At 42.9% G+C, this 15,745-nt stretch overlaps 1 protein-coding gene across 1 annotated transcript; it reads left to right on the top strand.

The window, feature by feature from the left end:
- The first annotated feature begins 2,982 nt into the window (after positions 1–2,982).
- Positions 2,983–15,586, top strand: ELAC1 (elaC ribonuclease Z 1). Its single transcript, XM_039228803.1, has 4 exons — positions 2,983–3,060; positions 6,522–6,686; positions 12,461–12,928; positions 14,888–15,586. The coding sequence occupies exons 2-4, from the start codon at positions 6,530–6,532 to the stop codon at positions 15,352–15,354; spliced, it is 1,092 nt and encodes a 363-aa protein (XP_039084734.1). The 5' UTR covers positions 2,983–3,060; positions 6,522–6,529; the 3' UTR covers positions 15,355–15,586.
- Positions 15,587–15,745: the final 159 nt, after the last annotated feature.

Raw genomic sequence — 15,745 nt, 5'->3', positions numbered from 1 at the left:
AACTGATATCAAGAGCCAAAGAAACAAGATTTTTTTATTTAAGTGACATTAGTATAAAACTAAACAAATTCAGTCAAAACTCTGTAATCTTATATCTGAATTGAAACAATCAGTATGAACTCGTGATTTATTTTACTTTAAAAATTATATTTATTAGCTCTGTCCACTAAAAGGCTTAGAACAAGCCTGTAGATCTAACTCCCAGGTGATAGGAAAGGCAAGGGAGAGAGAAACATGGTACATGGAGACATAATCAGCCAAGTCCAGAATCGGGGAAACTCTAGAGTACAAGTGACCCAATTTCTTCCACAAATAAATGGCAAGAAAAAAGGAGAGGGAAAAGAAACCGTTCAAGTTTAACAGAAACGTTAGAAACTCATACCAAATCAATAAACTATTTGTAAAAAAAAAATAAATAAATAAAAATCCTCTTTCTGGTTAAAAAAAAAAAAAAAAAAGAAACTCATACCAAATGCAGCATAAAGATTTTTTGAATCCTCGTTCAAACAAACCAACTACATATGACTCTTTGGGAATAATTAGGGAAAATTGAACACTGAACAGTTATTAGATGATATTAATAAGAAATTGGGTATTTTAACCAATTAGATTAAGGATTGTTAACTTTTTCAGATGAGACAATAACATTAAGAGATTTTTAATGCTTTTATTGTATGTTTTTATTTTCTGACTTGAACAAAGGAGCCTCAAAAAGTTATGAGATGACTAGGAAAATTTAATGAATGGATATTTGATATTAAGGAATTATTGTCTCATGATAATATAATGGTCATATTTTTAAAAAACTTACCTTTTATATTTATATACTCAACTGCCCACCATCATTATGTAGTGACGAGACTTTACCAAAAAAAGAATTTTTTTCTTTTTATTTACTTATTTTTGAGAGAGACAGAGACAGAGTGAACAGGGGAGGGGCAGAGAGAGAAGGAGAGAGAGAATCCCAAGCAGGCTCCATGCTGTCAGCATAGAACCTGATGCAGGGCTCAAACTCATCAAATGGTGAGATCATGACTTGAACAGAAACTGAGTCAGGTACTCAACTGACTGAGCCACCTAGGTGCCCCCTTACCAAAAGGATACTTAAATGCTTATAGGAGTATTTGTGGATAAAATAATATTGTGTCTGGAATTTGCTTGAAAATAATCCAGGTTTTTGTTGCTTTTGAAGGGGGAGGGATTGGTTGTAGGTGAAACAAGATGGACCAGATGTTACTATCGATGTTAAGTGATCATTATTCATTAAGGTTCGCTAGACATTTTCTCAACTTTTATATATGTTTAAAATTTCCCATAATGGACTGTTTTAAAAATAAACAAAAAGTTCTATCCATGATTCTCTAAAGATATAATAACCCTTAGGAAGATGAGTTGTAGGGAGCCTTGATGGATAGGCAGAAAGTTCTGGAGCAGGTGAGTCCATAGAGGGCACTGTTGTGAGTTAATCCCTAGCTGAGTTGTGACCAAGGCCTACCTGTAGAATGATGTGTGTCTTCCTGAGCCTTTCTGAGCTAAGCAAGTGTCAGGATAAATAGAATTCAAGTTCTGGTGTTCAATACTTTGCTAAGTCACACCCCGCATGACCAGAACCAACTTATTTTTCCCATTTCCACACCACCAATCCAAGTCTCCACCATGCTACTGGACCCAGCCCAAGCCCTTCCTTTTCTTAACTAACTGCACATCTAGTCATGTCTCTTTTTTAAATTTTTATCACTCATTTTGTCTGCTCCTTTGTTCCCTCATATTGTGAGTTGGTGGCTTCCCAACTAATACATATTCTTCCAACCTCGGTGTATGCTCCTCAAGCCAGCGATGATGACATACTCAAAAAATGATTTCAGCATCAAAAATAATACTATCCACAAAACTGGAACTCAACGGATACTTGAATAAAGGCTTTGAAAAGAAGCCAAAAAGTAAATTATGTAGTGGTCTATTGGGCAAAACAGTCGGGATGGGGCGAAAACGTTCTTGAGTCCTCTCTCCTGGTAGTTTCAAAACCCCCACAGGACAGCACTTCTCTTCCTGTTATGAAGCTGCTGGATACTTTGACCATCTCAGGTATGTTGAGCAAAACTCATTGCCATTTGGCACTGCCTAAGAGCTGAAGATGCCTTTTTTTTTCTAAGTTGGAATTTATTATTATTTTTTAAATGTTTTATTTATTTCTAGGAGAGAGAGAGAGAGAGAGACAGCGTGAGCAGGGGAGGGTCAGAGAGAGAGGGAGTCACAGACTGAAACAGAGCACAGAGCCCGACGCGGGGCTCGAACCCACGAACCGCGAGATCATAACCTAAGCGAAAGTCAGAAGCTTAACGGACTAAGCCACCCAGGCGCCCCTCTAAGTTGGAATTTAAACCGAGCTTTTTGCCCTTGTAATCACCACGTGCAGTTTCTGCACAGAGCAGGCGTGGGCTTTTCACTCTCGTGTCCAGCAGGCTATGCTGTACGCAAAGAAAACACACCTGCAATGCTTGTGTGAAAGCAGATACCCTGTGTGTCCCTAAATAAAGTGGAAGAGAACGGAAATTCAGGAACTATAGTAATGCCGCTATGAACTCTGATTCAAAGGCACGTTGCACCGCAGGCTTAAACGTTTAGACTTCGTGATTAAAGGAAAGATTTATCCCAGCGCCAGACTAGAAATCACACAAACATACGCAGCAACAGAGCATTAGGGACAACACTCATCTGGGATCCCGCTGGAAAACATTACACGTTTCCCCTTCGGGCGCTCTGGTCCTCACAGGTGACGGCTACCACCTCACCCAGAGAATCGTGCGGACGAACGAGGGCAGACGGGGACCCACTGGGGACCCAGAGAACGCCTGCAACCGGTGCGGAGCCCACCCACGCGGCCGGGCCAGGCCGGGCCCAGCATCACCGAGCGCGGACCTCCGGCGCGTCCTAGAGCGGCCACACGCGGCCACAGCCCGCGGCGCACTTCCGCCCGCGCCGGCGCCGCCCGGTGGACGGCTGGGCCTTAGCCGCGGGCCTGCGCCTCCCTCGGCTCCCGCCGCGGGCCTCGGGTAGTGGGTGAGTGGGACCGGGCGCGCCGGAGAGGGGCGGGCCAGGGTCTGCGCCGCCGTCTGCCCCGCGTCCGCCTCGTGGGCCGAGCCGCGCGGGCGGGCGCGCGTCCTCCGGACTCGCGGGCCGGGCCGGAATGGAGGACCCAGGCCCGGGGAGCGCCGGGCAGCGAAGACGCGCTTGTCTCCCTTCCATCCCCTGCCCCAGGGCTGGAGCGCCCGCCGCCCCGCGCTCCTGCCCCCGCCCGCCCCTCCTTTGGGAAATTGACGTTGGCTCGAGGGAGAGCTTGGGCTCGCTCGTGGTCGGAGACCCGGCCTCTGGCCCCGACTCGGCGCTGGCCTCTGTTTGTCTCCGGGCCACGGTTCTTTCATCTGTAAAATGGAGGAAGGCAGTATGCGCCCTGCCTGCACCACAGGGTGATTGCAGGGTTGGCGCTGCCTGTATGGAAACTGGTTCTCAACCCGGCAGCCTTTAGAGTCATTTGGGAAGCCTTCCCAACGCTGAGTCCCCGGAATCACCAGGTGGTTGTGATACCCTGCCAGGACGAGAACCACAGGCCCGGGGAGTCAGGTGACAGTACTGCGGTCGTGTGCTGTGCTCTCGACCGGAATGTGCGCTTGGTCCAAAGTGGATCACGGCCATGAGAAAGCAAGTGGCTCGTTTTATGTGCAAGAAGACAGGGACCAAGTCTGCTCTGGTCACGTTTGATTCCTGGTGCCTAGAATGGTGCATGCCGCCAAACGTGAACCGTTGATTAAATGAATTAATTTCTGATGACTTCCCGATCTACTGGGCGGGTTTTGATTATTTGGCTCACTTTTAAACTTTTTATTGTGGAAACTTACAAACATTAAAATGAGATACTGTACTGAATTCCCAACTCTCATCTCTTACCCTCACCCCACTGGATAATTTGTAAGCAAATCTGAACGTACCATTTTATCTATGGAATATTTGTTTTATGTTTATAAAACACAATTCCTTTGTCAATTTAATAAGCATTTCATGTTACCATCTATCCAGTCAGCGTTTACATTTCCCCAGTTGTCTCTTTTTTCTCCCAATTCTCTTTCCGTTTGTCCAAATCCAGATCCAAACAAGCTACATATATGACATTTGGTTGACATCTCTTACATTTCATTTACTCTCCTATGCCATCTCTCTCTATTTCCGCCCCCTGTATTTCACTTGTTGAAGCAACCTATTCATTTGTAAAGTTTCCTACCTCCTGGATTCTGCTTCTTCCATCCCTGTGGTGTCTTTTAATAAACTGGTATTGAGATTACAGTCTTTTTCAGATTCAGGTCCTACTTTTTGGCAAGAAAACCTTGCAGTGTTATTGTGTATGTCATATTGCAGCACACCAGGAGTTACATAAGGTCTTGTTTCTCTTTGTGGTGTTAGGATTGGTCTGGACCTTTTCTGTACAAATCGCACCGCAGGGTATCTAAATAATTGACCAGAGATTTATGGAAGAATGCCAAATAATAACTTAAGAAGGAATGAGAAAATATCACCTCTTGGCAACCTCTAATGAAATAATGAATCCTGGCAATGATTAGTGGCCGTTAACCTCAGAAAGAGAGAGACAGCCAGACAGCATGTGCTCCCTGATGGGAGTACCCACTACCACGTAATCAAGTATTCTTGGATAAATACTTATCAAATATTCTTGGATAATGGGTAGTGGATACAGACCAAACAAGATTGGCCATGAGTTGATAATTGTTGAAGCTTGCTGATGGTTATATGGTAACGCATTATACTAATTCTCTACTTTTGTATGTGTTTAAAATTTTTCAAAATAAAAAAAAATTTTTTAAGTTTGACTAATTGGCTAGTGAATTCAGGTCAGCCTGATCCATTCATTATAGTTCTCCATTACCCTTTCACTAAGTGATTCTCAAACCTGACTGCACATTAGAATCACAGGGGAAGTTTTTTTTTTTTTTTTTTTTTTTTTTAAATACTAAAACACATGTCTCACTTGCAGAATTTCCTTTTTAATTGTTCTGGGATGGAACCCAATTATTGATATGCCTTGAAAGCTCTCCGGGTGATTCTGATATGCTCTAGAGTTCTGTACCACTGGCCTAGATTCATTATTTGTTAGGGATTGCAGAGTGATTATATTTTAGTATTCCTTCTGCATTTATTAGGTTTTAAAATGTTTAACTTTCTACATTGTGTTAGTCCCACTTCTGCTGCAAACTGCAATCCAACAGGAAAACCTCTGCAAATTACCTAGTTATCAGAAAAATGCTTGATCTTAGAAGTGGAAGTGTGGAGTAACACATGAGAAGGACAGTAGCTTAACCTAAAGCCTGTGTGTGGATTGGAGAGATGTAGTATCTGTGTGGGTGAGGTGTGTGTGTGGGAGAGGTGTGTGTGTGGGGTGAGGTCGGAGGGCTGACTCTCCCCAAATGGAAAGGAATATTAGGTGATGTGTAGGTAGAAAAGTATGTTTGGCCTTGTGACACATCTCTTTATAATCATCAATATTAAAGGAAATATACATTGAAAATAAGGACATCAGTTGCTGCTCAGTGCAGTGAAAACCAATCAAAGACTTAAAAGGAAACTTAATGAGCATTCCCCACCATCACCATTTTAATCACCCCTGAGAGAACCAATATTAACAATATTCTGTGTATCCTTCCACATAGACTTTCTCTCTCCTATAAATGCAGAGGTTTGGGGCATTGTGGTAAAAATGAGATCATGCCGTAGCCATCTATAACTTTTCTCATTGCCATCCCTCCAGGACAAGAGTTACAGAGCTGACTTAACTCCAGAATAAATAGTGCATGGTAGGAATGTACAATAAAGTATTCAGTCATTGCCCTGTTGAAATATATTCAGACTGTGTCCAAATTTTAGCCACCTTAAAAGTACCACCAGAAACATTGTACATAGGTCCTTTATTTCTGTAGAGTAGATTCCCAAAAATGGGGTTGCTGGGTTACAGTGTATTGTTAATAGCATCATTCTTATTGGTAATGTATATTGCCAGATTACACTCCCAAACATAAAAGCAGTTTACATCCCAACCAGTAGTAACATATGAAAATACCCATTTCCCCCTGTGTCCTACCTATTCATTCTTCCCTCCTTCCCCCCAAACCCCTCTCAACTACTGGTCTTTTACTGTCTTCATAGCTTTACCTTTTCCAGAACATTATACAGTTGGAATTCAACTATAGTTTTTAATTGACTGGATTTGGCAGTTTTCTGACTTGTTTGTCTTTGTGTGTGAGAACAGTCATCCAAAGTTTGGCCACTTGTGGTTTTAACTCACTAAGAGTTATTCAAATCTTACTTGGGATTTCTATGGAAAACCATTAGAGAATAAAAACCCAGTCTCTTCTGAATAATGAAAAGATAAATTAATAGTAAATCTCACAATAACCTGTTTTTGGTGAAATTGAGCAGTGATGTGTAATAACCCCTGGGTAATCTTTTCGTTGCAGGGTGGAAGATGTCTATGGATGTGACATTTCTGGGTACGGGTGCAGCATACCCATCCCCAACCCGGGGTGCCTCCGCTCTGGTCCTTCGTTGCGAGGGCGAGTGCTGGCTCTTTGACTGTGGGGAGGGGACTCAGACACAGTTGATGAAAAGCCAGCTTAAAGCAGGTTAGTGTGCATCTGGCTCTGTCATTAAGACTGTCTCTTATTCTGCTTCATTTTCTTGGCTCTCCTTGAGCCTTTTGCTCAGAAACAGCCCTCACGGTTGCATCCCACTCCAGTGCTAGAGCCCTGGCAAGATTTGAAAGACCCTCAGGCATCCAGCCACAAACACCAAACTTTATCTACTTGTTTGATAAAGGGCTGGGGAGTGGAGGATGGGATGGGTCCCTGAGGCATATCCCTGATGGATACTACGCAAGCAAAGGAACAGTGTACGTGATTCCACCAGGAGATGGTTGTAAGTATCACGAGGAGACAGAGAACACTAGACATTCAGAAGAGTGAGATGTTCTTTTTCATTTGAGGTTATCAGGGTAGGCCTCTCAGAGAAGGTGACTTGTGAGTTGTTGAAGGAGGAAGAGGGATTTGCCAGGTTGGGAGGTGAGCATGCAGAGGCCCGGCACCAGAGGGACCCAGGAGTACAGTGGTGCAGAGCCTTGGCCCAGACTCAGGCCAGCCTGGGCTGCAGTCCCAGCTGTGTCTTGGCTTTTGGCCTTTGCAGGTCAACAAACTTAAGGCTTATTTTCCTCATCTTTTTAAAATTTTATTTTATTTTATGTTTGTTTATTTTTGAGAGAGAGAACGAGCACGAGCAAAGGAGGGGCACAGAGAGAGGGAGACACAGAATCTGAAGCAGGCTCCAGGCTCTGAGTTGTCAGCACAGAGCCCAATGTGGGCCTCGAACTCACGAGCTAGGAGATCATGACCTGAGCCAAAGTTTGAAACTTAACCGACTTTTCATCTTGAAAATGTGGATAGAAACTCAACTTAGAAGGGGTGTTGTAAGAATTATATAAAACAATCCCCTTTCTTATCAGTTAAATATTAGCTCAGATGCTGTCTCAAAGACTTTCCCTGAACTTTGGGAGTTGGGTAATTTCTCGTTCATCCCAGGCATTCTCCTGCTTTGTGCTATTTTTATTGACTTAGCATCAATATCTAAAATTGTTATTTAAATAGTTGTTTCTGTGTTTGCTGTGTTTTCCCTATATGATAAAGTAAGCTCAAGGGTTGTTTATATCCTTAGTAGATGCCTGGTAAATATCTGATCAGTTAATGCATGAATAAGGTATTCAGCACTTAGTGTGGTCCCTCTCACTTACTAAATATTGATAACTGGAAGATACTGAAATTATTCCTCTGATTCATCACAGTGTGTGGCGTTGTTGACTATAAGAAAGTTAGTTCTGGGGCTCCTGGGTGGCTCAGTTGATTAAGTGCCTGAGTTCAGCTCAGGTTATGATCTTGCAGTTTGTGAGTTCCAGTCCCGTGTCGGGCTCTGTGCTCACAGCTCAGAGTCTGGAGCCTGCTTCAGATTCTGTGTCTCCCTCTCTCTCTGCCCCTCCACCACTCACACTCTGTCTCTCTCTCTCTCTAGGATAAACATTAAAAAATAATGTAAAAAAATAATAGAAAGTTTGTTCTAGCATCCAGGGATCTCTTAGTCTAGTGGTGGGAACAGACATGTAAATAGTCATAATGTAATGTGATAAAGAGAATAATGGAGCTGTTTCTAAATACTTTTGGAGCACAAAAGAGGGGGACATTAACTGTGTTCAGAGAGAGCATTCCAGAGATGGTAATAGTACAGCTAGGATCTAAATGATTAGCAGTTTCTCTGGGTAGAAAAGTAGGGATGGATTTTCAAGGAACAGACAACAAAGTAAGCAAGAAGTAATAGAGTTTCTAGGAGAGAAGTGACATTTGGCTAGGATAGATGAGAGGTAAGGATGCTGAAAAAGTGAGGGCAGACTATGAAGTTCTCTGTGGTTTGCTAAGGTATTTGGGCCTTCTTATTCTATTGGCAGTAAGGAGCCATTAAAAGTTCTTAAGCAGGAGAGTGATATGGTCTGATTTGCATGTTAGGGACAGAGTTTTCTGGTGGCAGATGTACTAGGAAAGACCACTGTTAAGGCAGTTCCATTCATCTGAGGGAAGAGAGAAGGGGATGAGCATGTTGAAGCAGGAAGTAGAGATAGGGATGAAGATGAGAGACTCAATTTAAGAAATGCTTGTAGACCTAACAGGGAGTGGGTGACTGACTGAATGTCTAGGATGTGAAGAAGTGAAAGATTCCTCCGAGTTACAAGGATGGTGTCCGAGACCTAAACAGGGAGGCAGGAAAGGAGCTGTTGGAGGAAGGAACTAATGCATTTCACTTAGGACTCATGCCCTTGAGGTTTACACAGTTCAACCTAAAACCCTGAGGTGAGAGCAGGTGTTATGCTTTATTTCCCTTGGGTCACACGGAAGTTCCTTTCCTGAGGACTCTCAGGGAGGAGCAGTGGAGGCTGTAGTATCCCATTTTAGAGAGCAGGGGTTGAGGTGGTGGGATGATTAAAACAGAAACAACAAACTGTTAAGTGTGGGAACTAGAGGTTTGGGTGTGGGGATAAGTCTTTACTTTTTACTTAATACTTGTGTCAATTATCAATGCTGTTCACAGATTATAAGTTTAGTGTCTTATTGCATTTATTGTCTCATAGTATCTGTGGGTCAGGGATTTTGGGCCTGGGTTGGCTGGCTTCTCTGCTTCAGGGTCTCACTGGGTTGCAGTCTGTATTTGGCTGGGGCTGAGATCTCATCAGAGGCTCACCTGGGGAAGGATCTGCCTCAGAGCTCATGTGGGTTGTTGGCAGGACTAAGGTTGTCTCAGCCCCTAGAGGCCTCCTCCAGTTTCCCATCATGTGGGTTGCTGCTTCCTGGTACCTTCATTCCTTAGTGCCATCCAAGAACAAAGAAACTCAAAAGCAGGTCTGCTAGCAAGATGGAGTCTTGTCACATAATCACACTGCATCCCTGTGCCCTATTTTACTGGTTAGAAACAGGTCACATGTCCCACCCACACTCAAGGAGAAGAAATTGTAAATGGTTATGAACATCAGGGGTCAGGGGCCGTCAATCTGCTACAGTACCTTTCTCTAATATTTTATATTTTGTAGCTGTTTTATATACGTTTTAAGTAAACATTTTGCAAAGCTAACCACACACACACACACAAAGTCTAAGGGAACCTTTAGTTTACTGAATTCTTAATGGCTAAAAAAATCACTGGCTTCAGAGAGGAGGGTAAGATGGTAATCCTAGAACATTATCTATGTCTTTAGCCTTTCCTAAGCCCCCAGACTCATACTGGAACGCAGCACCCTCAGTTCAAATGGGTTATTCTCAACCCACTGTGGACCTATCATTGTTTGATTCATTGAAACCCTTTCAGCTTATACTCCTCCTTTTAGGAGTTTTATGAGGGAGTACTCTCTATTTATCTAAACACACTTCTCTTAAGCTTCCTTGGTCCTAATGTGCAAGCATCTGATTAACAAGTATGGGTTCATCGTGTCTTATTTCTTTCATAATTTTAAAGAGTGAGCTTAAGCTTTTCTTTTTCTTCCCTTAAAAATGATTATAAAAAGTATTACAAAAGCATAATGAAAAAATGTTTATAAAAAGTATACATGGGGAGCATCGGGCTGGCTCACTTGGAGGAATGTGCAACTTCTTGATCTCGGGATCGTGACTTCGAGCTCCACACTGGGAGTAGAGGTTACTAAAGTAAATAGAAACTTTTTTTAAAAAGTACATTCTCATTGTAAAAATTCAAACAAAGCAGAAAAGTATAAATAAGAAAAGGCCTAAGTTTCTCCTTATAGGTAAATATTTGTAGAGGTAGATATGTTAATATTATAGTTGTATTGACAATTTTGTGTATGTACAGTTTTGCATAAACAGTAGCATACTAGGTATAACCTCCTTTTTTTCCAACTGAACAATAATGTATTGCAGATATTTTCCTATAGCAGGAAGTATAACTGCATCATCACTTAGGGGATCCTTAGTATTCCACTTCTCTATGGATGGCATATTCCCCTGTAACTTTCTGTTCTCAAGGGAAAGGGAATTCATGCACTTCGCTTTCTTCATCTGATAGCACCCCCTAACTTTGATAGTTGAGGTTGTCATTCCTTCTCCTTCTGAAATCAAGTTTCTTGAAAAATGAAATGTTTGTCTTCTCTGAACCTGTGATAACTGTGGGAAGCAATTTTGACTGACTTAATTTGTCTCACTTGCTTTGGGCTCATAGCTTGTTTTGGTGTTCAGTTTTGGCTCTGTTTTACACTAGATAGGGAGAAGGCCCAGAAAGTCTCGCTTGGCAATTTTAAGGTCAATGTGAGGTCATGACTCAATAGCCATTGTAGTTCTTTTGTCTGCAGAGGCCTCTGGTCACACGTATGTGTGTCTTGTCAGCTTGGATAGCAGGGAGGTGTGGGGTGGGGGAGGGTGACAAAAGGGTTCCAAGAAGTTAAAAAACAGCAAAAGCGGGGACTAAAAAGAGAAAACCAAAAGGAGCATACTAAGGGTACTTCTGGAGTGCCTCAGGATTCTCCAGATCTCAAATCAGCCTCTGCCCAATCTGTTCTCTGTCGTGGGGCCTGGGTTTGATGTATTAACTCTGGAAAGACTTACTTGGATGTCACAGGACAAATCACATTTCAATAAACTGTTCTTGTTCTTTTATGGTATCAAATATTTGAAATAGGTGGGCCATGAGCTAGGACCAGAAGCCTCTGTTATACTACAATTGTGTTAATTGGGATTGTGACTTTTAAAATGCCTTGTGGTGCATCTCAGAAAAATGCCCATGTGGCATCATGCCACATACCAGCAGTAAATTCAGTTTACCATTGGCTAATTCAAGTTACGACCTAAGCCAGTATGTACTGAAAAAGCCGTTGTGTTAGCATGGAGAAGAAGGCAGGGGCCCACGTACCTTTACATAACCCCACAGAGGATCTGCCCTCCCATCTCCATTCTAGCGTCTGTTGCCCACCTCCCCTCTGGGTTCTTCACCCCTTTCCTCTCCTGCCTCCTCTTTTCTCCCTCCTGTTTCATCGTCTTCCTTTTTCTCCGCCCCCTTCAGCCCCACTCAGACAAGCAGGCTCTGTCCTGGCTAGTTAATCCCTGTTCAGTATAGAGAGCCCTTAAACAGCAGTTTTGGGTTGGGGCGTTGGTCCCTTTGGAGCGGGGGAACATTTGTTACGTGGGAGGTATGTATTTGTTATTCTCAGAGGGAACAGTAGAGGGCACTGTAACTGTCAGATGCTCTTGACATTTGAGGCTTATCTAGTTTAAGTGAACTATTTTGGTACACTTTTTGTTTCCCTTTTTTCTTTCTTTCTTTCTTTTTTTAAAAAAAATTAAAGGCTTATTCATTTTCCAGAGACAGGGAGAGACAAAGCAGGGGGGGGGGGGGGGGGGGGGCAGAAGGAGAGGGACATAGAATCTGAAGCAGACTCCAGGGTCTGAGCTGTTAGCACACAGCCTGATGCGGGGCTCTAACCCACGGACTGTGAGATCATGACCTGAGCTGAAGTCAGACGCTTAACCGACTGAGCCACCCAGGTGCCCCTGTTTCTCTTTTCTTTTCTTTCCTTTCTCTCTTTCTGTAAGAAGATATGTAGGAAAATACCCTTGAACCTGCAATACTATGTAATTTGAAGATGCTTTATGAAAAATGTTAGATATTATTAAAACATAAAGCCTGTCTTTCTTGCTTCTGGAATCATGTAGAAAAACAAAGAAGTAAGCTTATGGTGATAAATAGAATTCTAAATTCGTTTTGCTGCTTGCTGTGTAAGTTGCTATACGTGTTTCAAGTAGCTTTGTATAGGTTTGAATTTCTGGAAACACTCCCAATTGTATTTCTCTGCCTCAATCAAAAGGGAGAATTACCAAGATCTTCATCACACATCTCCATGGAGACCATTTCTTCGGCCTTCCTGGCCTCCTCTGCACCATCAGCCTGCAGAGTGGCTCTGTGGTCACCAAACAGCCTATTGAGATCTATGGCCCTGCCGGGCTTCGGGACTTTATCTGGCGCACCATGGAACTCTCTCACACAGAGCTGGTCTTCCCCTACGTGGTCCATGAGCTGGTACCTACAGCAGATCAGTGTCCCACAGAAGAGCTAAAAGAATTTACGCACGTGAATAAAACTGACAGTCCTCCTAAAGAGGGACAAGGAAGAACTATCCTCCTAGACTCAGAAGAAAACTCATACCTTCTGGTTGATGATGAACAGTTTGTTGTAAAAGCATTTCGCCTCTTTCACCGAATTCCCTCTTTTGGGTTTGCAGTTGTGGAGAAGAAACGCCCAGGTAAACTCAACGCACAGAAACTGAAAGACCTCGGTAAGTGGTTTCTTTCCTTCTTCTTCTTGTCACTTGAGCTGTTGTTAGCTGAAGCTTCTAGAAGTGTCATAATAACCTTCCTTTCCTCCCAAGCCCCAAACTGACATTTTCTCCACTTATTTCTTTTGCCCAAAGTCTTCTTATTAAGGGAAAGTCTTGAGGCCAAATGGATGCTATTCAGACAAAAGCCCAAGTATATCCTTGAATCCTTTTCTCTTCGGCTCCCTGGATCCACATTTTTAGTCTGTCTCACCTTCAGCTAATGATGTCTTGTGCGGCAGGGTGCTTGCTGTTGTCCTAGGTCTAGGCTTTTATTTTTTCATGTCTTCCTTTTGAAATATGCTTTCAGTTGCATCTTTGGCCTGAGAATTTTTGCCAGAGTTCTTAACCTTGTAACTGCAACCAGCTACTTTCAGGATTTTCCTTCTTTCTCAACTTTGCCTACTCATTCAGCCTTGATTAAGTTACTTTGATGTTCGGAATACTGCGACACAACTGTTTTACACGCCTGGGTTCACCAGAGGGAGAAGCAAGATGATGGACACAGAGATAGACTTGGGCCCCATCCGAGGGTTTGCATGCTAGGCCATCAAGCGTGAGGGGACCTTCCGCACCTCTTTTGAAGCAGTGCCCAGATCCTTTATTTGTCTAGCATCACCACCTTCCTTGTCATGGCCGTGCAGAGCCTATAAAAAGCATGATGGCATCTTTGATAGATTGGTTCTTTTTTTCTTTTTTAAATTTATTTTTGAGAGAGAGCGAGCGAGTCAGAGTGAGTGGGGGAGGGACAGAGAGAGGGAGACACAGAATCCGAAGCAGACTCCAGGTTCTGAGCTGTCAGCACAGAGCCCAATGTGGGACTCAAACTCATGAGCTCTGAGATCATGACCTGAGCTGAAGTGAGATATGTAACCAACTGAGCCACCTAGGTGCCCCTAGATTTGTTTCTTTCTGCAGACTCTTTCTTCTTCCCCAACTAAAACAAAATGCTAAATAATGAGGAAGACTGACTTAAGTCAAAGGTATTTTTACTATCTAAAAGCTGTGGAAATACTATTATATTGGGAAACTTTAAATATGAGGTATGCTTGGGGCTCCCAGGTGGCTCAGTCGGTTAAGCATCCGACTTCGGCTCAGGTCATGATCTCACAGTCCATAGGCTCGAGCCCTGCGTCAGGCTCTGTGTTGACAGCTTAGAGCCTGGAGCCTGCTTCAGATTCTGTGTCTCCCCCTCTCTCTGCCCCTCCCCTGCGTGTTCTCTGCCTCTGTCTCTCAAAATTAAATAAAGACATAAAATGAATTTTTTTAAATATAAAAAATATGAGGTATGCTGGAATTATTGAACACATTCTGTTTGTTCATAGTTGTTCAGAGTGATGATCACGTGTTGTTATAGATTAACGTAAGATCATTAATATAAGGCTTACCAAACCTAATTTGGTAAACATGGAACTGCCTCAATCTACAAAGAAGATTATGTATAATTGTCAGAAATTCTCCTTGATCTTGTTATTCAAATAATCCCCTCAAACAATTTTTTTATTAAGCTAGTCAGTTTGTAGGTACTTTGTCATTATTTAAATGGGCTCGTTATGTTTACTCCAAGATGGGCTTGTTACACAAAGCAGTCTCAAAAACTGTTTTTTCCACTCACAGCAGAGGATTAAAGCTGATAGCTTGACCGAAAGAAAGTCCTAGTGAGACTTAAAAGCTTAAAACTCATCTGACACGTGTGCTTGGGAAATGTTTTAAGTACTAGAGCATCACGAATATCAATAGCCAACACTGAACTTTTAAAAATGTATAAATATTCCAGCTTTCCGCAAGTAGTAAAATATGTATGACAATTATGAAAAGAATTGGATGCCTTTTCCATTTTGGTGCCGTTAAAACAGACTCTCTCTTAACAAGTCATAAATTCCATTCCCATGATGTGATGTTATCTGCCTCTACCACTAGGTGTTCCGCCAGGTCCTGCCTATGGGAAGCTGAAAAACGGAATTTCTGTTGTTCTGGAAAATGGAGTTACAATTTCTCCTCAAGATGTCTTAAAAAAGCCTATTGTTGGCAGGAAAATCTGCATTTTGGGTGACTGTTCTGGGGTTGTGGGTGATGGAGGAGTGAAACTGTGCTTTGAAGCAGACCTGCTGATCCACGAAGCGACCCTAGATGATGTCCAGATGGACAAAGCAAAGGAGCACGGCCACAGCACACCACAGATGGCAGCAGCGTTTGCAAAATTGTGCCAAGCAAAGAGGCTAGTTCTGACTCACTTTAGTCAGAGGTACAAACCAGTTGCCTTGGCCAGAGAAGGAGAAACAGATGGGATTTTAGAACTGAAAAAGCAAGCCGAATCAGTGTTAGATCTTCAGGAAGTGACTCTAGCAGAAGACTTCATGGTGATTGGCATTCCGATCAAGAAATGAAACCGGGCTTCCGGAATGCACACTGACGTGTCTGTGAATGTGTTCCTGAGCCAACAGTCAAGCTGCTGGTGGTGGTGGTGGTGGTGGTGGTGGTTGTGCTTCTAGTTTTGGTCTGAAATTATTTGGGTGCTGATCATCCTAAAAAGGATAGAGCTGCACTGCTGAACTGATTCAGCAGGGACGGGGAGCAAGCTTTTTGATAATAAATCATTTTAAAAAGGAAAAAAAAAAACCCAGCATCCTTCTTAAAGCCCAAACGTGACAGAATGATAATCTGTTCAGGTATACTTTTTGTTCTGTGGCTGCTGCCTCATGTATACGCCAGTACCCCCACGCAGTCCTGGGCTTTCCTGCTGCCCAGGTCTGTTGCTGTTGTTGGCAGCATACATAG

The sequence above is a fragment of the Hyaena hyaena genome, unplaced genomic scaffold, assembly GCF_003009895.1.
Source record: "Hyaena hyaena isolate Hyena2069 unplaced genomic scaffold, ASM300989v1 scaffold_33, whole genome shotgun sequence".
Classification (NCBI taxonomy): Eukaryota; Metazoa; Chordata; class Mammalia; order Carnivora; family Hyaenidae; genus Hyaena; species Hyaena hyaena.
Note: the sequence above shows the minus strand (reverse complement) of the source record. Positions and strands in the feature narration are given on the sequence as shown.

Bases quoted from the DNA above. Each gene is read 5' to 3' on its own strand.
- ELAC1 (XM_039228803.1), top strand. From the start codon at position 6,530: ATGTCTATGGATGTGACATTTCTGGGTACGGGTGCAGCATACCCATCC. The intron at 6,687-12,460 runs GTTAGTGTGCAT...CTCAATCAAAAG, and splicing joins GAAAAGCCAGCTTAAAGCAG to GGAGAATTACCAAGATCTTC. The intron at 12,929-14,887 runs GTAAGTGGTTTC...CTCTACCACTAG, and splicing joins ACAGAAACTGAAAGACCTCG to GTGTTCCGCCAGGTCCTGCC.